At 54.0% G+C, this 24,167-nt stretch overlaps 1 protein-coding gene across 1 annotated transcript in view; it reads right to left on the reverse strand.

The window, feature by feature from the left end:
- Positions 1 to 864: 864 nt before the first annotated feature.
- Positions 865 to 24,167, reverse strand: part of LOC134338818 (ubiquitin-conjugating enzyme E2 N-like) — a 28,569-nt gene continuing 5,266 nt past the window's right edge. The window contains exons 2-4 of the mRNA XM_063034893.1: positions 10,600 to 10,846; positions 5,170 to 5,310; positions 865 to 1,165 (exon numbers count right to left, since the gene is read on the reverse strand). Of these exons, the coding sequence (XP_062890963.1) occupies positions 1,128 to 1,165; positions 5,170 to 5,310; positions 10,600 to 10,846 (426 nt within the window). The 3' untranslated portion in view covers positions 865 to 1,127. The remainder of the gene's footprint in view (positions 1,166 to 5,169; positions 5,311 to 10,599; positions 10,847 to 24,167) is intronic.

Genomic DNA, 24,167 nt, shown 5'->3' on the forward strand with positions numbered 1-24,167 from the left:
ACATTTGTGGATAGTTGACGTTTCAGGCCGAAGCCCTTCGTCTGGACTGACAGGCGATATGAGAGGGGGATGGAAGGACTGGGAGGGGACGAGGAGGGGAGAGTGGGAACAGTGACAGAGGCTGGGAAGTGATGGGAAGATCCAGAAAGGAGGGAGGGTGGGAATAATGACAGAGGCTGGGAGGTGATGGGTGGATCCAGGGAGGAGGGAGAGTGGGAATAGTGACAGAGGCTGGGAGTTGATGGGTGGATCCAGATGAGGAGGGAGGGTGGGAATAATGACAGAGGCTGGGAGGTGATGGGTAGATCCAGGAAGGAGGGAGAGTGGGAATAATGACAGAGGCTGGGAGGTGATGGGTGGATCCAGATGAGGAGGGAGAGTGGGAATAGTGACAGAGGCTGGGAGGTGATGGGAAGATCCAGAAAGGAGGGAGAGTGGGAATAGTGACAGAGGCTGGGGGGGGGGGTCAAGCCAGCGATTGAAGATTGATGAAGAAAGAGGTGTTGGGGGAGTTTCTTCTGAAAACGGAGATGCCTCAGAATTCCACCTCACTGCCCCTCCCGTAGTTCTGAGGCTCCTCGACGCCCTTCCATGTCGCAGTGCTCCCTCCTCACTGCCTCTCCCGCAGCTTGGCACTCCCTCCTATCACCACGCCTCCAACCGTACAGCACTTCCAGCTCGTCGCCCCTCCTGTGTGCAAGGGGCTCCCTCCTCGCAGCCCCTCCCACATCGAGACACTCCATTCCCTGCTGTTCCTCCGGCACCGAGGCACCGCCAACCCTGTGTGGTGCTCCCTCCTCACACGGTGAGGACCAGAACGAGAGCCTGCCCTGCCAACTGACAGAGGTACGACGGGAGCCATGGATCCATACAATCATTTATTTATATATACACATCATACACAAAAAAACAGATCGCATTGTCCCAGGTCTACAGATCATTACAAAAAAAAACAGGGATTTCTTTTCAGCATTTCCATACGGATCAAGTTATAAATAAAAGGAGGGAACCCCACCATGGAGGATGAGGGCAGCCCACAACTCCATGGACGCTGTACATTCGTTGGGGTGATGGGCTGGCGTGAAGGGAGTGTGACGGCAGGCCAGGGGAATCTCTGCCTTCGCACCTTAGCTGCTCGTGGCGTAGAGTTTGGTCCATGTACGGGCTGAAAGAGAGAACACAGATCAGAGGAATATGGCCAACCCCACACCGTCCCATCACACACTCCCGGGGTCAGACACAGAGTGAAACTCCCTCCACACCGTCCCATCACACACTCCCGGGGTCAGACACAGAGGGAAGCTCCCTCCACACCGTCCCATCACACACTCCCGGGGTCAGACACAGAGTGAAACTCCCTCCACACCGTCCCATCACACACTCCCGGGGTCAGACACAGAGGGAAGCTCCCTCCACACCGTCCCATCACACACTCCCGGGGTCAGACACAGAGTGAAACTCCCTCCCCACCGTCCCATCACACACTCCCAGGGTCAGACACAGAGTGAAGCTCCCTCCACACCGTCCCACCACACACTCCCGGGGTCAGACACAGAGTGAAGCTCCCTCCACACCGTCCCATCACACACTCCCAGGCTCAGACACAGAGTGAAACTCCCTCCACACTGTCCCATCACACACTCCCGGGGTCAGACACAGAGAGGAGCTGTGCTGACTGAGCTGGGAGAAATCGAGGCAAAACTACTGGATAAAGTTCGTGGAATACTTTGGAAACAGGAAACACTGGGTCTCTGCAGCGGTTCTGAGTCTCCCAGTAGGAGAGGGCGGACAGTCGCTGGTGTGTGTACGCACACGACTGGCGGCTCTCCGCCTCAGGACTCTGCAGAGATTCCTGTACGCCGAGCACCCTCCCAGGTGGCACGTGTTGGCGACTTTCTTCCTCCAGAGGGGCTGCTGCCTTCACAAAGATATGCAGCTGCCTCCGGCAGGTGTCAGCCGTGCGGCTTTGCAGAGGCTGCCCGGCTTCTATCAGGACCTACTGAGAGTCTGGAACATGGTTGCCTCAGGCCGGGAATCCCCTCCTCTGGCGGAGGGCGGGGTCCTGGCTGACCCTTGCCCTGCCTCAGCGGATGTCGGTGCGGCTCAGGTGTGTGGATCGACTCAGGCTGAGCTGCTCGTCGGGCCCAGGCCCCACAGCCTTACCCGAGAGACGAATCCACACAACTTGAGTGGGTCTCTCATCAACACCCACAATCCCGTTCAGGGATGCAGGTAGGAGGTACCTTTATGGGCTGCTGCTCCACACCCTCCACTTCCTAGCATTTGTCCACCGTCCCGACACGCCATGGCGGTCAGTCTTCCCACCTGGAGGTGAGGGGGGTCCCCAATGGAAGTCCCTTTACGAGGGAGTCCTCCCCATGCACCTTGGGGATCTCGGCTGGAGGGTGCTGCATAAAGCGGTACCCTGCAATAAGTTCTTTAGTTTGTACACGGATCTCCCAGCCACGTGTCACTTCTGCGGGCTGGAGGAGACCGTGTACCATATGTACGTGGAGTGTGTGAGGCTGCAGCCCCTTTTCGCGTATTTGCGTGGGCTGCTTCTCACCTTCTGGTCGCATTTCAGTCCCACCCTATTCATATATGGTCATCCAGTAAGGAGGGGGGCACAGAGGGATGAGGATGTCCTTGTCAACTTGCTCCTGGGGCTGGCGAAAATTGCCATCCGTGGCTCCTGGAAAAGGGTGGCAGGAGGTTCTCCCCAGGCGGACTGCCTGGCTATGTTTAGGGGGTATGTTCGTGCCCGGGTGAACATTGAAAAGGAATACGCACAGTCCACGGCGACCGTAGAGGTGTTCCGGGACCGTTGGGCTCCGCGGGGTGTAAATGCCATCATTGATGAAGATGGTAATATATTGGTTTAACATGTATTGGGTCTGTTTGTAGTAGTAAATGTGTTAGTCACTGGTTTTGTACATACTGTATAGCACCAACATTTGTAATAAAGAAATTGTTAAAAAAAAAAGGGTCAGACACAGAGTGAAGCTCCCTCCACACCGTCCCATCACACACTCCCGGGGTCAAACACGGAGTGAAGCTCCCTCCACACCGTCCCATCACACACTCCCAGGGTCAGACACAGAGTGAAGCTCCCTCCACACCGTCCCATCACACACTCTGGGGGACAGACACAGAGTGAAATTCCCACTACACCATCCCATCACCCACTCCTGGCATCAGCTTCGGCTATATTGTCTAGTCACACAGTCCCGGAGTCCCACACAATGAAACTCCCTCCACAAAGTCCTACCCCACTCTCCTGGGTCCAGGCACAGAGCACAGAGTGAAGCTCCCTCTGCACCATCCCATTCCTGGGATCCCACACAATGAAACTCCCCCAACATTGCACCATCACACACACGCGGGGTCAGACTGAGTGAAACTCCGACACCAGTGCCCCAGCAGGACCAGGTGGCCGTGTACAGTCACCCATCTCTCCAGCCCATGTACACTCACCCATCTCTCCAGCCGTGTACACTCACCCATCTCTCCAGCCCGTGTACACTCACCCATCTCTCCAGCCCGTGTACACTCACTCATCTCTCCAGCCCGTGTACACTCACTCATCTCTCCAGCCCGTGTACACTCACCCATCTCTACAGACCGTGTACAGTCACCCATCTCTCCAGCCGTGTACACTCACCCATCTCTACAGACTGTGTACAGTCACCCATCTCTCCAGCCGTGTACACTCACCCATCTCTCCAGCCCGTGTACACTCACCCATCTCTACAGACCGTGTACAGTCACCCATCTCTCCAGCCGTGTACACTCACCCATCTCTACAGACTGTGTACAGTCACCCATCTCTCCAGCCGTGTACACTCACCCATCTCTCCAGCCCGTGTACACTCACCCATCTCTCCAGCCCGTGTACACTCACCCATCTCTACAGACTGTGTACAGTCACCCATCTCTCCAGCCGTGTACACTCACCCATCTCTCCAGCCCGTGTACACTCACCCATCTCTACAGACCGTGTACAGTCACCCATCTCTCCAGCCCGAGTACACTCACCCATCTCTCCACCCCGTGTACACACACCCATCTCTACAGACCGTGTACACTCACCCATCTCTACAGACCGTGTACACTCACCCATCTCTACAGACCGTGTACACTCACCCATCTCTCCAGCCCGTGTACAGTCACCCATCTCTACAGACCGTGTACACTCACCCATCTCTCCAGCCCGTGTACACTCACCCATCTCTCCAGCCCGTGTACACTCACTCATCTCTCCAGCCCGTGTACACTCACCCATCTCTCCAGCCCGTGTACACTCACCCATCTCTCCAGCCCGTGTACACTCACCCATCTCTCCAGATCGTGTACAGTCACCCATCTCTCCAGCCCGTGTACACTCACTCATCTCTCCAGCCCGTGTACAGTCACCCATCTCTCCAGACCGTGTACACTCACCCATCTCTCCAGCCCGTGTACACTCACCCATCTCTCCAGCCCGTGTACACTCACCCATCTCTCTAGCCCGTGTACACTCACCCATCTCTACAGCCCGTGTACACTCACCCATCTCTCCAGCCCGTGTACACTCACCCATCTCTCCAGATCGTGTACAGTCACCCATCTCTCCAGCCCGTGTACACTCACTCATCTCTCCAGCCCGTGTACAGTCACCCATCTCTCCAGACCGTGTACACTCACCCATCTCTCCAGCCCGTGTACACTCACCCATCTCTCCAGCCCGTGTACACTCACCCATCTCTACAGACCGTGTACACTCACTCATCTCTCCAGCCCGTGTACACTCACCCATCTCTACAGACCGTGTACACTCACTCATCTCTCCAGCCCGTGTACACTCACCCATCTCTCCAGCCCGTGTACACTCACCCATCTCTCCAGATCGTGTACAGTCACCCATCTCTCCAGCCCGTGTACACTCACCCATCTCTCCAGCCCGTGTACACTCACTCATCTCTACAGACCGTGTACACTCACCCATCTCTCCAGCCCATGTACACTCACTCATCTCTCCAGCCCGTGTACAGTCACCCATCTCTCCAGCCCGTGTACACTCACCCATCTCTACAGACCGTGTACACTCACCCATCTCTCCAGCCCGTGTACACTCACCCATCTCTCCAGCCCGTGTACACTCACTCATCTCTCCAGCCCGTGTACACTCACCGATTTCTATAGCCTGTGATTCACTGTTTTTCCACTGTTCTGCCACGTCATTTGCCAGAGGATCATCGGGATTGGGGGCACTCAGGAGAGCCTGGATAGACAGCAGTACTGTCCGAATCTGAAGGGCCGGTGACCACTTGTCTGCAGCGGGAGGGAGAGTGGGGTATTAGTCAGAGCAGCCCGACACACTCCCAGAGTCCCCACCCCGACGTCACCGACACACTCCCACAGTCCCCACCCCGACGTCACCCCGACACATTCCCACAGTCCCCACCCCGACACACTCCCAGAGTCCCCACCCCGACGTCACCCCGACACACTCCCACAGTCCCTATCCCGACACACTCCCAGAGTCCCCACCCCGACGTCACCCCGACACACTCCCAGAGTCCCCACCCCGACGTCACCGACACACTCCCACAGTCCCCACCCCGACGACACCCCGACACATTCCCACAGTCCCCACCCCAACGCCACCCCGACACACTCCCACAGTCTCTACCCTGACACACTCCCAGAGTCCCCACCCTGACGTCACCGACACACTCCCACAATCCCCACCCCGACGTCACCCCGACACACTCCCACAGTCCCCACCCCGACGTCACCCCGACACACTTCCACAGTCCCCACCCCGACGTCACCCTGACACACACCCACAGTCCCCACCCCGACGTCACCTCGACACACTCCCAGAGTCCCTACCCCGACACACTCCCACAGTCCCCACCCCGACTTCACCCCATCACCCCGACACACTCCCACAGTCCCCACCCCAACACACTCCCACGATCCCCACCCCGACACACTCCCACAGTTCCCACCCCGACTTCACCCCATCACCCCGACACACTCCCACAGTCCCCACCCCAACGTCACCCCGACACACTCCCACAGTTCCCACCCCGACTTCACCCCATCACCCCGACACACTCCCACAGTCCCCACCCCGACGTCACCGACACACTCCCACAGTCCCCACCCCGACACACTCCCAGAGTCCCCACCCTGACGTCACCCCGACACACTCCCACAGTCCAAACCCGACGTCACCCCGACACACACCCACAGTCCCCACCCCGACGTCACCCCGACACACTCCCACAGTCCCCACCCCGACACATTCCCACAGTCCCCACCCCAACGTCACCCCAACACACTCCCACAGTCCCCACCCCAACTTCACCCCGACACACTCCCACAGTCCCCACCCCGACACACTCCCACAGTCCCCACCCCGACGTCACCCCAACACAGTCCCACAGTCCCCACCCCGACACACACCCACAGTCCCCACCCCGACGTCACCCCAACACACTCCCACAGTCCCCACCCCAACGTCACCCCGACACAGTCCAACAGTCCCCACCCCGACGTCACCCCGACACACTCCCACAGTCCCCACCCCGACTTCACCCCGACACACTCACAGTCCCCACCCCGACATCACCCCGACACACTCCCACAGTCCACACCCTGACACACTCCCACAGTCCCCACCCTGACGTCACCCCGACACACTCCCACAGTCCCCACCCCGTCACCCCGATACACTCCCACAGTCCCCACCCTGACACACTCCCACAGTCCACACCCCGATGTCACCCCGACACACTCCCACAGTCCCACCCCGACACACTCCCACAGTCCCCACCCCGACGTCACCCGGACACACTCCCACAGTCCCCACCCTGACACTCCCACAGTCCCCACCCCGACACTCCCACAGTCCCCACCCCGACATCACCGACACACTCCCACAGTCCCCACCCCGACAACACCCCGACACCCTCCCACAGTCCCCACCCCGACGTCACCCCGACACACTCCCACAGTCCCCACCCCGACACACTCCCACAGTCCCCATCCCGACGTCACCCCGACACACTCCCACAGTCCCCACCCTGACACACTCCCACAGTCCCCAACCTGACATCACCAACACACTCCCACAGTCCCCACCCCGACGTCACCCCGACACACTCCCACAGTCCCCACCCCGTCACCCCAACACACTCCCACAGTCCAAACCGGACGTCACCCCGACACATTCCCACAGTCCCCACCCCGACTTCACCCCGCCACCCCGCCACACTCCCACAGTCCCCACCCCGACACACTCCCATAGTCCCTACCCCAACTTCATCCGACACAGTCCCACGGTCCCCACCCCGACATCACCGACACACTCCCACAGTCCCCAGCCCGACACACTCCCACAGTCCTCACCCCGACACATTCCCACAGTCCCCACCCCGACGTCACCCCGACACACTTCCACAGTCCCCACCCCGACGTCACCCTGACACACTCCCACATCCCCACCCCGACATCACCGACACACTCCCACAGTCCCCACCCCGACACACTCCCACAGTCCCCACCCCGACACACTCCCACGGTCCCCACCCAGTCACCCCGACACACTCCCACAGTCGAAACCCGACGTCACCCTGACACACTCCCACAGTCCCCACCCCGACGTCACCCTGACACACACCCACAGTCCCCACCCTGACACACTCCCACATCCCCACCCCGACATCACCGACACACTCCCACAGTCCCCACCCCGACACACTCCCACAGTACCCACCCCGACACACTCCCACGGTCCCCACCCAGTCACCCCGACACACTCCCACAGTCGAAACCCGACGTCACCCTGACACACTCCCACAGTCCCCACCCCGACGTCACCCCGACACACTCCCACAGTCCCCACCCCGTCACCCCGACACAGTCCCACAGTCCCCACCCCGATGTCACCCCGACACACTCCCACAGTCCCCACCCCAACGTAACCGACACACTCCCACAGTCCCCACCCCGATGTCACCCCGACACACTCCCACAGTCCCCACCCCGACACACTCCCACAGTCCCCACCCCGACGTCACCCCGACACACTCCCACAGTCCCCACCCCGACACACTCCCACAGTCCCCACCCCGATGTCACCCCGACACACTCCCACAGTCCCCACCCCAACGTAACCGACACACTCCCACAGTCCCCACCCCGACGTCACCGACACACTCCCACAGTCCCCACCCCGATGTCACCCCGACACACTCCCACAGTCCCCACCCCGACACACTCCCACAGTCCCCATCCCGACGTCACCAACACACTCCCACAGTCCCCACCCCGATGTCACCCCGACACACTCCCACAGTCCCCACCCCGACTTCATCCCGTCACCCCGACACACTCCCACAGTCCCCACCCCGATGTCACCCCGACACAGTCCCACAGTCCCCACCCCGACGTCACCCCGACACACTCCCACAGTCCCCACCCCGACTTCATCCCGTCACCCCGACACACTCCCACAGTCCCCACCCCGACACACTCCCACAGTCCCCACCCCGACGTCACCCCGACACACACCCACAGTCCCCACCCCGACGTCACCTCAACACACTCCCACAGTCCCCACCCCGACATCACCCCGACACACTCCCACAGTCCCCACCCCGACGTCACCCCGACACACACCCACAGTCCCCACCCCGACGTCACCTCAACACACTCCCACAGTCCCCACCCCGACATCACCCCGACACACTCCCACAGTCCCCACCCCGACGTCACCCCGACACACACCCACAGTCCCCACCCCGACGTCACCTACACACTCCCACAGTCCCCACCCCGACGTCACCCCGACACACTCCCACAGTCCCCACCCCGACTTCATCCCGTCACCCCGACACACTCCCACAGTCCCCACCCCGACACACTCCCACAGTCCCCACCCCGACGTCACCCCGACACACACCCACAGTCCCCACCCCGACGTCACCTCAACACACTCCCACAGTCCCCACCCCGACGTCACCCCGACACACTCGCAGTCCCCACCCCGACATCACCCCAACACACTCCCACAGTCCACACCCTGACACACTCCCACAGTCCCCACCCTGACACACTCCCACAGTCCACATCCCGACGTCACCCCGACACACTCCCACAGTCCCCACCCCAACGTCACCCCAACACAGTCCAACAGTCCCCACCCCGACATCACCCCGACACACTCCCACAGTCCCCACCCCGACTTCACCCCGACACACTCCCACAGTCCACACCCTGACACACTCCCACAGTCCCCACCCCGACATCACCGACACACTCCCACAGTCCCCACCCCGACGTCACCCCGACACACTCCCACAGTCCCCACCCCGTCACCCCGACACACTCCCACAGTCCCCACCGACACACTCCCACAGTCCACACCCCGACGTCACCCCGACACACTCCCACAGTCCCACCCCGACACACTCCCACAGTCCCCACCCCGACGTCACCCCGACACACTCCCACAGTCCCACCCCGACACACTCCCACAGTCCCCACCCCGACACTCCCACAGTCCCCACCCCGATGACACCCCGACACACTCCCACAGTCCCCACCCCGACGTCACCCCGACACACTCCCACAGTCCCCACCCCGACACACTCCCACAGTCCCCATCCCGACGTCACCCCGACACACTCCCACAGTCCCCACCCTGACACACTCCCACAGTCCCCAACCTGACATCACCAACACACTCCCACAGTCCCCACCCCGACGTCACCCTGACACACTCCCACAGTCCCCACCCCGTCACCCCGACACACTCCCACAGTCCAAACCCGACGTCACCCCGACACATTCCCACAGTCCCCACCCCGACACACTCCCAGTCCCCACCCCAACTTCATCCGACACAGTCCCACGGTCCCCACCTCGACGTCACCCCGACATCACCGACACACTCCCACAGTCCTCACCCCAACACATTCCCACAGTCCCCACCCCGACGTCCCCGACACACTCCCACAGTCCCCACCCCGACGTCACCAACACACTCCCACAGTCCCCACCCCGATGTCACCCCGACACACTCCCACAGTCCCCACCCTGACACACTCCCACATCCCCACCCCGACGTCACCCTGACACAGTCCCACAGTCCCCACCCCGACTTTACCGCGACACACTCCCACAGTTCCCACCCTGACACACTCCCACGGTCCCCACCCCGACATCACCAACACACTCCCACAGTCCCCACCCCGACACACTCCCACGGTCCCCATCCAGTCACCCCGACACACTCCCACAGTCCCCACCCCAACACACTCCCACAGTCGAAACCCGACGTCACCCCGACACACTCCCACAGTCCCTACCCCGACACACTCCCACAGTCCCCACCCCGACTTCACCCCGACACACTCCCACAGTCCCCACCCTGACGTCACCCCGACACACTCCCACAGTCGCCACCCCAACACACTCCCACAGTCCCCACCCCAACGTCACTGACACACCCCCACAGTCTCCACCCCGACGTCACCCCTAAGATGAACAGTGATGTTGATGGGGAGAGGGAGGCTAGGTTAAGGGTATGGAGACTCTGGCCCTCACCTTTGAGGATGTCGAGGCAGATGCGGCCCAGTTTGTCGACGTTGGGGTGGTAGATCTTGGTGACAAAGCGAACCTTGGGGGCGGCCATCGGGTACTCCTCGGGCAGGAAGAGCTCCAGTTTGAAGTTGCCCCCCTCAAAGGGCGAGTCCTGTGGCCCCGCGATCTCCACGTGGAAGTAGCGGGCGTTGGCCTCGTCCGGCTGGGCCCGGATCCCCGGCACCGGCTCTGCCAGCAGCCGCTGCGTCTCCTGGGGAGAGGCACAGGGGTGTCAGCAATGACATGAGGCAAGCAGCACCTGGGGGTGGGAGTATTGAACAAGCACCACCCTGAGGGCAGGGACGGACAGGGGAGGGTACTGAGTGAGGGGCATTGAGGAGGAGAGAGCGCTGAAGCAGTGGTAAGGAAGGAGGCATCACTGAGGGAGGTGGTGAGGGCAGAGCGATGTGGGATGGGCAGTAGAGAGGGAGGGGCCACGAAGAGGGAGGACCAGGACAGAGAGGAGGGATTCTACCCCGAGGGTGGGTAGGATGGTGAGGAGGGATATCCATATTGCAGGAAGTGTGCTGAGGTGGGATCTCCAAGTCTTGGAAGAGAAGACCAGGATAATTCTCTGAGCTGAGGGAGAGGCGGTAGTTGGGGAAGGGGTGGATTTTGTTCTGCAGGAGAGGGCAGCCAGGAGGCACCTCAGCTCTGTGTGAGAGGCAGCACTGAGGGATAAGACATCCAGACAGACCCTCAACCTTGTCAGCAGCCATTCCCACGATCGTGTTCCTGCAGTTAACGCACTGTGTGCATGGAGCATTCCTGGCCTGGCCGGACCTCAGCCACAAAGCATCCTCCCACCCCATCCCTCATCACGGGGAGGGCGGCATTGGATTGAGCCCCAGGCAGACTAAGCAGGCCCACTCTTGGGGAGGGAAATTAGTCCTCTCTCTCGACAACACCTTGTGTTCATAACAGTTTCATAGAGCACCACAGCACTGAAGGAGGCCCACCTGGTCTGTGCCGAACAGTTACTCTGACAAGTCACACCAGTCCACACATGGGCCACAGCCCTCCATCCTTGTACCTAGCCAAATTTATCTTAAATGTTACAATGAAACCCACATTCCACTTCAACCCTGCTTCCGCACCCTGTGAGTGAAAAAGTTCACCTTCAGGTTCCCTTTAAATCAGGGGTTCCCAACCTGGGGTCTACGGACCCCTTCCTTAATGGTATCGGTTCATGGTTGGGAACCCCTGCCTTAAATGCTTTACCTTTCACCGTTAACTCATGACCTCTGGCTTACGTCTCACCCAACCTCAGTGGAAAAAGCTGGCCTGCATTTAGCCCTCTGTATATCCCTCATAATTTTGTATACCTCTATTAAATCTCCTCTCAACCTTCCACACTCCAAAGAATAAAGTTCTAACCTATCCAACCTTCCTTTATAACACAGTTCCTCAAGTGCTGGCAACATCCTTGTAAATTTTGTGCAGCTTAGTCTAACGGCGCCTCCTTTGCTTGCATTTTCGGAAGCAGCTCTATTTCTATCCTTACTATCTCTTTTTTTCCCTTTGAAGGTTCTTTTGAAGACCCTGACCTGGAGTTACACGCTGACTATAGTTCTTTAAGGAAATGGGACCAGCTCTCGGGGCCTCACGATCAGCTGCTTCTCGATATGCCACAGAAGCGGCCTGAAAGACCAGCACACCTTCAGGGTGCCAGGTTTCCGCGACTCTGGAGGCGGGCGGACTCAAGGGAGGTGCCGCCACCTGATGCATTGTGGGAGACGGAAGACTGTGAGCAGCGAGCTGGCTGCGTGCCCAGAGACCCAAGTTCTTTGGGCACAGAGCTTGGAAAAAGCAACGCAACAGACTTTTAACACCAGAAATCAGCGAGTTGCTTTCGGTTTCCCCTGTTGCTGTGAAACGGGGACACCTCTTTTTCCCTTATTAGGGGGAGAGAGAGGGAGAGAGAGAGAGAGAGAGAGAGTATGATGAATTACACCGAGTGAATGAGTAATCGTTGGGGTACTGCAAGTGTGTGTCTTTATTGATGCTTTGCTGCACGACTGAGTGCTTGGTGGGGGGGTGCTGATATTTTTTTGCTGATGGGGGTGTTGTTGCTTTGCTGCTGCTTACGCATGGGAGGGGGAAGTTGGGGAGGGCTTTGGGGTTCTAACATTTAACTGTCATTCATTCTTTGGGGGCACTCCTCTGTTTTCATGGATGTTTGCGAAGAAAAAGAATTTCAGGTTGTATATTGCATACACTTCTCTGACATCAAATGTACCTTTGAAACCTATTGCACGTTGACAAGCTCGTTGATACATGTCCTGTCGGGGTGGAAATGTACGGCATCCTGAGGGGGCAGGGTGGCGCAGACATGGCAATGCCCCCACCTGCAGGAAACTCTTGAAGGAGGGAGAGGATCGTTTCACTCTGAGGTGTGCAGCGCTCCTCGAAAAGGGAGGTAGATCTCCGTCCCTGGAGAGTGGTGGAAGTCAGATTTGAGGGGGGGGGTGGAGTCTGTGTAAGGTGAACATGCAGCAAGCCTATTGAAGAATATAGAGTGGAAAGGTGAGACCCAAAAAGTCCCATTCTTATGTTTTTCCCGTGAATTTTGTATCTCTGCTGCTACGTGCCTGATGCTGTAACAAGGTAGTTTTCCATCACGACAGTGCCTAAATAGGAGTAGGATTGAGTCTGCTCTGCCATTCCATCATAGCTGATTTATTCTCCCCCTCAACTGCAATCTCCTACCTCTGACACCCTGACTAATCAAGAACCCATCAACCTCTGCTATAAATGTACCAAATGATTTAGCCTCCAGAGTCGTCCGAGGCAATTCTCAGCTAATGTTGAGGCTCTGTGGCATTAAAAAAATGGTTGGGAACCCCTGACTTAAAGATTTAGCATTTCATTGAAGACCCCTAACAAACTTCCACAGAAACCATGAAGGGCATTGTCAGTATTTTTCCCCACAGTGGGGGAGTCTAAAACTAGACAACACAGATTTAGGGTCGGAGGGGATAGATGTAAAGGGGCCATGAGGGGCAACATAGAGGGCTATGGGTAACCCTAGGTAATTTCTAAAGTAAGACGATGTTAGATTATGAGAACCCTCAGTCCTCTTTTATTGTCATTAAGAAATGATACAATGTTTCTCCGGAGTGGTATCACAGAAAACAGGACAAACCAAAGACTAACACTGACAGAACCACATAATTATAACATATAGTTACAGCAGTGCAAAACAATACCATAATTTGATAAAGAACAAACCATGAGCACGATAAAAAAGTCTCAAAGTCCCCGAGTCGATCGACTCCCGAGTCCCCAATAGCAGGCGGCAAAAGGGAGAAACTCCCTGCCATAAACCTCCAGGCACCGTCAACTTGCTGATGCCTTGGAAGCAGCCGACCCCAGCCGACACTGAGTCCATCCGTCCGAAAACTTCGAGCTTCTGACCAGCCCCTCCGATACAGCCTCCCGAGCGCCATCCTCTGCCGAGCGCCTTCGACCTAGCCCCGGCCGCTGAAACACGCAAAGCCAAGGATTTCGGGGCCTTCTGCTCCGGAGATTCCGGTTACCACACAGTAGCAGCGCAGTGAAGCGGGCATTTCAGAAGTTTCTCCAGATGTTCCTCCATACTCTCACGTCCGTCTCCATCAAATCAGAATTGTACACGGTCCCCTACTTGGCGGATTACAGATATCATTCACCGGAGATGCCGTCGCGTCGCCATCTTCCCCTCCTCACAGCACGGCATTGTGGGCCGAAGGGCCTGTACTGTGCCATAGGTTTTCTATGTATGGTGGTAAACCTTCTGACTGGATTCATCAGCAGAAATTCCAAGCTGCAGGAACACAAGAGATCACAAAGTGCCATAGAAAAGTACAGCACAGAAACAGGCCCTTTGGCCTATCTAGTCTGTGCTGAACCAATTAAACTGATCTACTCCCCTCAACCTGGCATAGACCAGGACCACAGCCCTCCACACCCCTGCCATCCATGTACTTATCCAAACTTCTAAGTGTTGAAATCGAGCTGGCATGTGCCACTTGTTCCACACCCTCACCACCCTGTGAGTGAATAACTTTCCCCTCATGTTCTCCTTAAATTTTCACCTTTCACCCTTAACCCACTCCAGTTGCAGTCTCACCCAACCTGCTTGCTTGCATTTACCCTATCTGTACTCTCATAATTCTGTTTACCTCCATCAAATCTCTCACTCTTCTGCGTTCCAAGGAATAACGTCCTAACCTATTGATCTCAGGTCCTCCAGACTTGGCAACATCCTTGTGGCACTGTCTCAGAAAGGAGAGAGACATCATCAGGGGCACCCCCTCCCAACCATCTGGGCCATCCCCTCTTCAAAGTTATTGTCTCTCAACCACACAGCATGTATATTGTGACAGTACCTAACTATATTACCACAAGTCCCTGAGTGACGTGGTCTGAGGGTTGACAGTGCGACGTGTGTGTTTCTGTAAAGGTTGATTTATACTTGTGTGTACCAGCTTACGCTGTAGCCTACGCAAGTGGGCTACGCCGTTGTGAGCATTTATACTTGTGCGTTGGTGTGAAACTCAACACAAGGAAATTCAAACTCCAAACAATGGCGACTGAAACTGAAGGAGGGTGAATTTTCTGTGCTTGTCTGGCCACTGAGAGACATGGACGAGGAAATGCATTTCAAATATTTTCGGATGTCGGCAGGTAGATTTGACGATTTGGTTCATCGTCTCCAACCATTTATTTTGCATCAGTGTACGCACAGTATACTCAGAGACTGGCAATCACCATTCCAGTTTTAGCTTCAGGTGGAAGTCAACAGGCTGTAGCAGCTAGCTACAAACTGGCGTCAAGCACAGGGTCCTCCATAATTTCGGAGATCTGTAAAGCCTTATGGAAAGCATTACAGCCAGAGTTCCTTCCCTGCCCTTCAGTCGCCCGATGGGAAGCTATTGCAGCGTAGGAGGAAATGCGATGCTACCAAGCGGACCAATCACAGTTGTTGCGGTCTGCATCACCGCAACGCGTAGTTACACTTTGGGAGAGGTGCGGTGTACATTTGACGCACAAGTACAAATCAGCCTTAAGACAGTCTAATGTCAAGTTGAGTTTATTGTCATTGAACTACATACATGTATACTGTCAAACGAGATAACGCTTCTCCAGACCAGGCTGTAAAGCACCTTAGTACGCATAACACACACATAACTTAGGAAAGTAAAAAGAAAACTACAAACAAGTTAGGCATAGATAAGCAAAGTAAATGCATAAATTAAATATTGTGAAGTACAGAACAGATTAACCGGTGACACTCGGAATGCGATGCGGCAGCGAGTTCAGAAGCCTAATGGCCTGAAAGCAGCTGTTCCGACTTTATGCATTGGAGCCTCCTGCCTGATGGTAGAATGTCAAAGAGGGTGGATGCATGGGTGGGATCCTTGAAAATACTGTGGGCCCTGCGTAGACAGCACTCCTGAAAACGTCTCCAATGAATGGGAGGGAGCCTCCAATGATCTCCTTGGCTGTCCTCACAGTCCCTCGTAGGGACTGCCAGTCCAACTCTCAGCTGCTCATGTACCAGTTGGAGATGTAGCTATTAGAATGAAACAAGCAGTCGAATAAATGTGAAATAGCAGTAATTAAAACATGAAAAGTGACTAGGGCATTCGCACAGGGTGTACGTGCGTGCAGGGTCACAGCCAGCCATCGGACAGCAGGTAAATGTGCCTGAAGACCACGAGGTTCAACGACAGCTTCCTCCCCACTGACATCACAGTTCAGCAACAGCTTCCTCCCCACTGACATCACAGTTCAACGACAACTTCCTCCCCACTGACATCACAGTTCAATGACAGCTTCCTCCCCACTGACATCACAGTTCAGCGACAGCTTCCTCCCCACTGACATAACAGTTCAACGACAACTTCCTCCCTGCTGACATCACAGTTCAATGACAGCTTCCTCCCCACTGACATCACAGTTCAATGACAGCTTCCTCCCCACTGACATCACAGTTCAGCGACAGCTTCCTCCCCACTGACATCACAGTTCAATGACAGCTTCCTCCCCGCTGACATCACAGTTCAGCGACAGCTTCCTCCCCGCTGACATAACAGTTCAACGACAACTTCCTCCCCGCTGACATCACAGTTCAACGACAACTTCCTCCCCGCTGACATCACAGTTCAACGACAGCTTCCTCCCCGCTGACATCACAGTTCAACAACAGCTTCCTCCCTGCTGACATCACAGTTCAACAACAGCTTCCTCCCCGCTGACATAACAGTTCAGCGACAGCTTCCTCCCCGCTGACATCACAGTTCAGCGACAGCTTCCTCCCCGCTGACATCACAGTTCAACAACAGCTTCCTCCCCGCTGACATCACAGTTCAACAACAGCTTCCTCCCCGCTGACATAACAGTTCAACAACAGCTTCCTCCCCGCTGACATCACAGTTCAGCGACAGCTTCCTCCCCGCTGACATCACAGTTCAGCGACAGCTTCCTCCCCGCTGACATCACAGTTCAGCGACAGCTTCCTCCCCGCTGACATCACAGTTCAACGACAACTTCCTCCCCGCTGACATCACAGTTCAGCGACAGCTTCCTCCCCACTGACATCACAGTTCAGCGACAGCTTCCTCCCCGCTGACATCACAGTTCAACGACAGCTTCCTCCCCGCTGACATCACAGTTCAGCGACAGCTTCCTCCCCGCTGACATCACAATTCAACGACAGCTTCCTCCCCGCTGACATCACAGTTCAGCGACAGCTTCCTCCCCGCTGACATCACAGTTCAACGACAGCTTCCTCCCCGCTGACATCACAGTTCAACGACAGCTTCCTCCCCGCTGACATCACAGTTCAGCAACAGCTTCCTCCCCGCTGACATCACAGTTCAACAACAGCTTCCTCCCCGCTGACATCACAGTTCAGCAACAGCTTCCTCCCCGCTGACATCACAGTTCAGCGACAGCTTCCTCCCCGCTGACATCACAGTTCAGCAACAGCTTCCTCCCCGCTGACATCACAGTTCAACAACAGCTTCCTCCCCGCTGACATCACAGTTCAGCGACAACTTCCTCCCCGCTGACATCACAGTTCAGCGACAGCTTCCTCCCCGCTGACATCACAGTTCAGCGACAGCTTCCTCCCCGCTGACATCACAGTTCAGCACCAGCTTCCTCCCCGCTGACATCACAGTTCAGCGACAACTTCCTCCCCGCTGACATCACAGTTCAGCACTTTCACAGAAACCTATCCTATCCTATCCGCAGAATCCGATTTACCATCACTGACTGACGTGTCAGTGGAACAGGACAAGTCTGCACTTCCTCTGTCTTCCCTTTTACTTAGTGCTCTGTCTACACTTGTCGCTGCCTCAGTAATGCAGTCAACCCCACCCACCCCGGACATTCTCTCTTCTCCCCCCCACCATCAGGTACAAACCTGAAAGCACACTCCACCAGGCTTCTCCCCGTTGTGACAGGAATAACTACTGAAATTGTTTTATGTATTGCACTGTACTGCTGCCGCAAAAAAACAAATTTCATGACATATTTGAGTCTTGTAAACCTGATTCCAATATGGGTCTCTATTGTGGACTGAGAGTGGGAAGGGGGCAGGGAGTGGGGGAATCATGGTTGGGAAAAGGGGAAGGGAGAGGGGAGGGAGCAGGAAGCACCAGAGAGACATTCTGTAATGATCAATAAAACAATAGTTTGGAATCAAATGACCTTGCCTGGGGTCTCAGGGCTGGGGGTGTCTGTACCCTCTCCACCCCCACCCTGGCACTCCTCCTCTGTCACCTCCAACGCCCATCCCATGGGTGCTCCATCTTCGCTATTCTCAAAGTCCTTTGCTCCCAGCAGATTTACAAACTTGTTCTCCACTCCACGTTGACAAATACAGTATTGTGCAAAAGTCTTACGCACTATATAATTTTTTTCCCCCACACATACCTACCCAAGACTCTTGCACAATACTGCCATGAGATCATTAACAGTTTTTTAGTACAAGAGACTCTTGACTTCACAATCTACCTGGTCGTGGCTCTTGTATTTCAGTGTTTACCTACACTGCGCTTTCAAAACAAAAATTAAAGTACAAACTGTATACGTCACCATATACTACCCTGAGATTCATTTTCACAGTAGAACAAAAAATACAATGAAAAATTACACACGAAGACTGACAAACAACCAATGTGCGGAAGACAAAATGCAAATACAAAAATGATAATAATAAAGTAAATAAATAATAATGAGAACAGATAGATAATTGAGAGCATGAACTGTAGAGTCCATTAAGGTGAGTCTGGAGGTTATGGAATCGGTTCAGTGTTGAGGTGAGTGAAATTGTCCACACTGGTTCAGGAGACTGATGGATGAGGGGTAGTAACTGTCCCTGATTCTGGTGGTGTGGGACCTGAGGGAACAGAACAGACTGGGTGGTGAGGGTCCCTGACGATGAAGCTGCCTCCCTGCGACAGCACTCCTTTTCTCTGTAACTGTAACACTTTTATTCTGTTATCCATGGTTCAGCCCTTTGTTGTAAGGAACTGATCTAGACGAGTGGTACACAGGACAAATCCTGGACTGTGTATGGGACAGTACTAATCCAATTTACCTCAGCAGAGCAGAGTGTGACAGCTCCAGAGAAAGTGCAGACAGTAAGGTGCAAGGTCACCACGAGGTAGATTATGAGGTTAAGAACCCATCACGTTGTACGATAATCTTAAAGCAGCAGGATAGAAGCTGTCGCTTTATATACCACTTTCTTAAACTGACAGCGTACGTTAATGGCAGGATTCTCTGCAGTGTGGAGGAACAGAGGGATCTCAGGATCCACCTCCATAGATCCCTCAAAGTTGCCGTGCAAGTTGATCGGGTGGTTAGGAAGCTGTACAGTGTGTTGGCCTTCATTAGACGGGGGACTGAGTTCAAGGGCCATGTGGTAATGTTGCAGCTCTATAAAGCTATGGTTAGACCACACTTGGAGTGTTGAGTTTAGTGCTGGTCACCTGACCTCATCATAGGAAGGATGTGGAAGCTTTCAAGAGGGTGCAGAGGACTTGCCAAGAAGCTGCCTGGATTGGAGACCATGCCGTAAGAGGAAAGGTTAAGCGAGCTAGGGCTTTTCTCTCTGAAGTGGAGGAGGATGAGAGGTGACTTGATAGAGATGACATTAAGTGGATAGCCTCTAGGGTGAAAATGGCTAAAATGTGGGGAATAATTTTAAGGTGATTGGAGGAAAATATAGGGGGGGATGTCAGTGTTATGTCGAGTGGAGAGTGCATGCAGTGCACTGCCGGGGCAGTGGTGGAGGCAATACCGTAAACACGTTTAAGAGCTTTGAGTTACTGTCAGCTTGAACCAGTTGGCCATTCTCCTCTGACCTCTCTCGTTAACAAGGCGTTTTCACCCACAGAACTGCTTCAAGCTTTTTATTGGACCATGGTAAACGTGACATTAGAGAGGCAGATGGATGATAGAAAAAATGGAGGGCTACGTAGGAGGGAAGGGTTAGATTGATCTTGGAGTAGTTTAAAAGGTTAGTATAACATAGTGGGTCAGACGGCCTGTACTGTGCTATGGTCTTAACCTCCTCCACTCCAGGGACAACAGACCCAGTCTCTCCATACAATGGAAACTCTCCTTCCCAGGCAATGTCCTCGTGAATCTTCTCCAGTGCAGTCACATCAGACAGAAGATACAAAAGCCTAAAGCACACACTACAAGACTCAAGAACAACACACATCTTAGATATCTCCTGTCTGAGGCCATTTTACAGTCCCTCCGTCCTCACAATCAACCTCGTCGTGGCCCTCACACCTCGCACCTTGCACACACTCTGTAACTGTAACACTTTTTTCTGCATTCTGCTATTGTTTTACCTTGTTCCACCTCATTGCAATGTGATCTGTATGAACAGTCTGCAAGACAAGCTTTTCACTGTACAACAGTACACGTGATAAGAATAAAATAATTTAGCTATTCAGGTGTCCCCTGCTTTTCGAACCGACACCTCCCTGTTACGAAAGACCTACATTAGTTACCTGTTTTCGCTAACAGAAGGTGGTTTCACTGTTACGAAAAAAAGACAGCACACAATAAAAGGCAGCACTTGCCCCAAGCAGCCAAGCTCCTGCCCCGGAACTGCATTCTAGCCGGCATTGCTTAAACACGTGCCTGTGAGCATCTGTGCTTTATGTCGATTTATTTTGAGCATCCGTTAGCAAGATGAGTTCTAAAGTATCAGAAAAGCCTAAAAGAGCTCGTAACGGTGTTACACTCAGCATAAAACTAGACATAATTAAGCATTTCGATCGCGGTGAACAAGTAAGGACGAAGTGAGTTTGGCTTGTGGAAGTTGACGAAGATGATGTTGAAGAGATTTTGGCATCCCATGACCAAGAACTGATAGATGAAGAGTTGATGCAATTGGAAGAGGAAAGGATAACAATTGAAACCGAATGCAGTAGTGAATGGACTGAAAGTGAAGTCATCCAGGAACTGAACGTGAAGTAACTGCGTGAGATTTTCGCTGCAATGATTGCAGAAAAGTACGACTTTAATTTTGATAGGGTACGTAGGTTTAGGGCATATTTGCAGGATGGTTTGAGTGCTTACAAAGAACTGTATGATAGAAAAATGTGCGAGGCTAAGCAGTCAAGCATATTGTCGTTTTTCAAGCCTTCCACATCAGCCACAGCAGACGACGAACCTCAACCTTCGACATCGAGGCAGGCAGACATAGAAGATGACCTGCCTGCCCTTATGGAAACAGACGATGATGAGATGACACCCCAGTGTCCAACAACCCCAACCTCCGGGCCGTGGACCAATACATTGCTGCGAAGAATGCAGCGGTACAGCGGTAGCCCGGACGCACCCAACACATCTTTAAGAAAAAAGCCGAAATAAACAAGCTAATTAATTAGGTGCCACCCGGCATGTAAATGTTGGCCCAGATCAGAGGCGATTGCCGACTGTGTCGCCTCTGATCTGGGCCAACATTTACATGCCGGGCGGCACCTAATTAATTAGCTTGCTTATTTCGGCTTTTTTCTTAAAGATGTGCTGGGTGCCTCCAGGCTACTGCTGCACCACTGCATGCTTCGTGGGTCGGTATTGGTCCGTGGCCCGGAGATTGGGGTCCACTGCACCACCCCAACCTCCGACGACTCAGCCCAACACACCATCATCAGTGTGCTCAGTGCTGTCTTCCGGATTCTGGTAAGTGACACTACACTGTACATACATTATTTCTACTTTATATGGGCTGTGTATTTTTATGTGTTATTTGGTATGATTTGGCAGCTTCATAGCTTAAAGGTTACTGGAGAGAGTGTTTCTGCCAAGAGCGCCTGCGTGAGATTTTCGCTACGGTGGACAGTGCGGCAATGATTGTAGAAAAGTATTTCTACTTTATATAGGCCTTGTATTTAACATATCATTTCTGCCTTTACTATACATTACTGTTATTTTAGGTTTAGTGTGTTATTTGGCATGATTTGGTAGGTTATTTTTTGGGTCTGCGAACGCTCACAAATTTTTCCCATATAAATAAATGGTAATTGCTTCTTCACTTTACGACATTCCGGCTTACGAACCGTTTCATAAGAACGCTCTACCTTCAGATGGCGGGGGAAACCTGTTCCATGAATCTACCTGAAAAACTTTAACATTAACCCTCTCAGGACTTGTACTCGTGTGATTATGTTTAATTTACTGTGTGAATTCTATACTCAGTGGCCATTTTATTTGGTACATTAATGCAAATATCTAATCAGCCAATCATGTGGCAGCAACTCAATGCATAAAAGCATGCAGACATGGTCAAGAGGTTCAGTTGTTGTTCAGACCAAACCAAACATCAGAATTGGGAAGAAATGTGATCAAAGTGACTTTGACCATGGAAAGATTGTTGGTGCCAGACAGGGTGGTTTGAGCATCTGAGAAACTGCTGATCTCCTGGGATTTTCACCCTCAACAGTCTCTGGAGTCTACACAGAATGAGTGGCATTTCTGTGGGTGAAAATGCCTTGTTAGTGAGAGGTCAGAGGAGAATGGCCAGACTGCTTCAAGCTGTCAGGAAGGTGACAGTAACTGAAATAACCACCCGTTACAATAGTGGTGACCACTGGACCACAGGGGCAGAATTAGGCCACTCATCCCTTTTCATCATGGCTGATCCTTCTCCCTCTGTGGAGAAGGGCACCTCTGAAAGCACAACGCGTTAAACCTTGAAACGGATGGGCTACAGCAGCAGACCACCGCTGTACCTACTAAAGTGGTCCCCGAGTTTATATTAATTCAGGTTTATGTAACCTACTTTTGTAATTAGTGTGTTGCCGCTGCAAAGAGCTAATTTTCATGGCATTCATGCCCAGGACAACAAACTTGAACTTGAGATATTCAGGGGCGATCAAGGGTGAAGGGGAGCCGGCACAGAAGAAGAGACGAGGCCTGGCACAGATCAGCCAAGATGTCGTAGGGGTACAGGATAGGTCCAAAGGGCGGGGAGTGACCCGCTCCTATGCAGAATTTGTCGGCCAGCAATTCCTGGCCACCAAGGGTTAATTACGAGCCGACGTCCATCAGATTGAAGGTTCAGTTACGATGCAACTGAATCGTTCAGCGACATCTCCTGCAGATATCCCTCATGGTCTGGTCTGGCAGTTCAACTGACCAGGAACGTTAGAATCTCCAGAGCAGTGGACTGAGCCCAAAAGATCAAAGGCACATCCCTCCCCCATTGGTCATTGCCTCAGGAAGGCAACGTCCACCATCCGGGCCATCCCATCTTCTCACAGCTCCCATCAGGCAGAGGGTACAGAAGCCCGAAGTCCCATCCCACCAGGTTCAGGAACAGCTACTTCCCTTCACCATTTGGTCCTTGAAACCACCAGCACAACCCTAATCGCCACCTCGGCACAGGAACACTGTGACCACTTTGCACCACAATAGACAAGTATTTTTGTTCTATTTGTGTTCTTTCATGTTTAATTCATATTTACAAGGAACCACGGAGATTTACGGACATCATAAGATGTAGAATTAGGACATTCGATTCCAGTTTGCTCCGCCATTTCATCATGGCTAATCCAATTTTCCTCACAGCCCCAATATCCTCCCTTCTCCCCATATCCCTTCACACCCCTGCCAATCAAGAACCTATCAACCTCTGCCTTAAATATACATAAAGACAGAGCTCAAAACATCAGACAGCAGCCTCCCCCCCACGGACTCTGTCAATCCTTCCAGTGTGGGGAAGCAGGGTAGCATAGTGGCCAGCACAATGCTCTACAGCACGGTTGACCCGAGTTCAATTCCCTGTCCCTTCGGGCAGAAGACACAAAAGCCTGACAGCACGTCCCAGCAGTCTCAAAGACAGCTTCCACCCCGCTGGTATCAGACTATTGAGCGGTTTCCTAGTACAATAAGATGGACTCCTGACCTCTCAATCTACCTTGTCAGCTTGCACCTTATTGTCTGCCTGCCGTACACTTTCTTTGTACCTGTACTGTCATTGTTTCTGCTTGTTCTACCTCAGTGCTGTGTTG

Source organism: Mobula hypostoma, chromosome 28 (assembly GCF_963921235.1).
Source record: "Mobula hypostoma chromosome 28, sMobHyp1.1, whole genome shotgun sequence".
NCBI lineage: Eukaryota > Metazoa > Chordata > Chondrichthyes > Myliobatiformes > Myliobatidae > Mobula > Mobula hypostoma.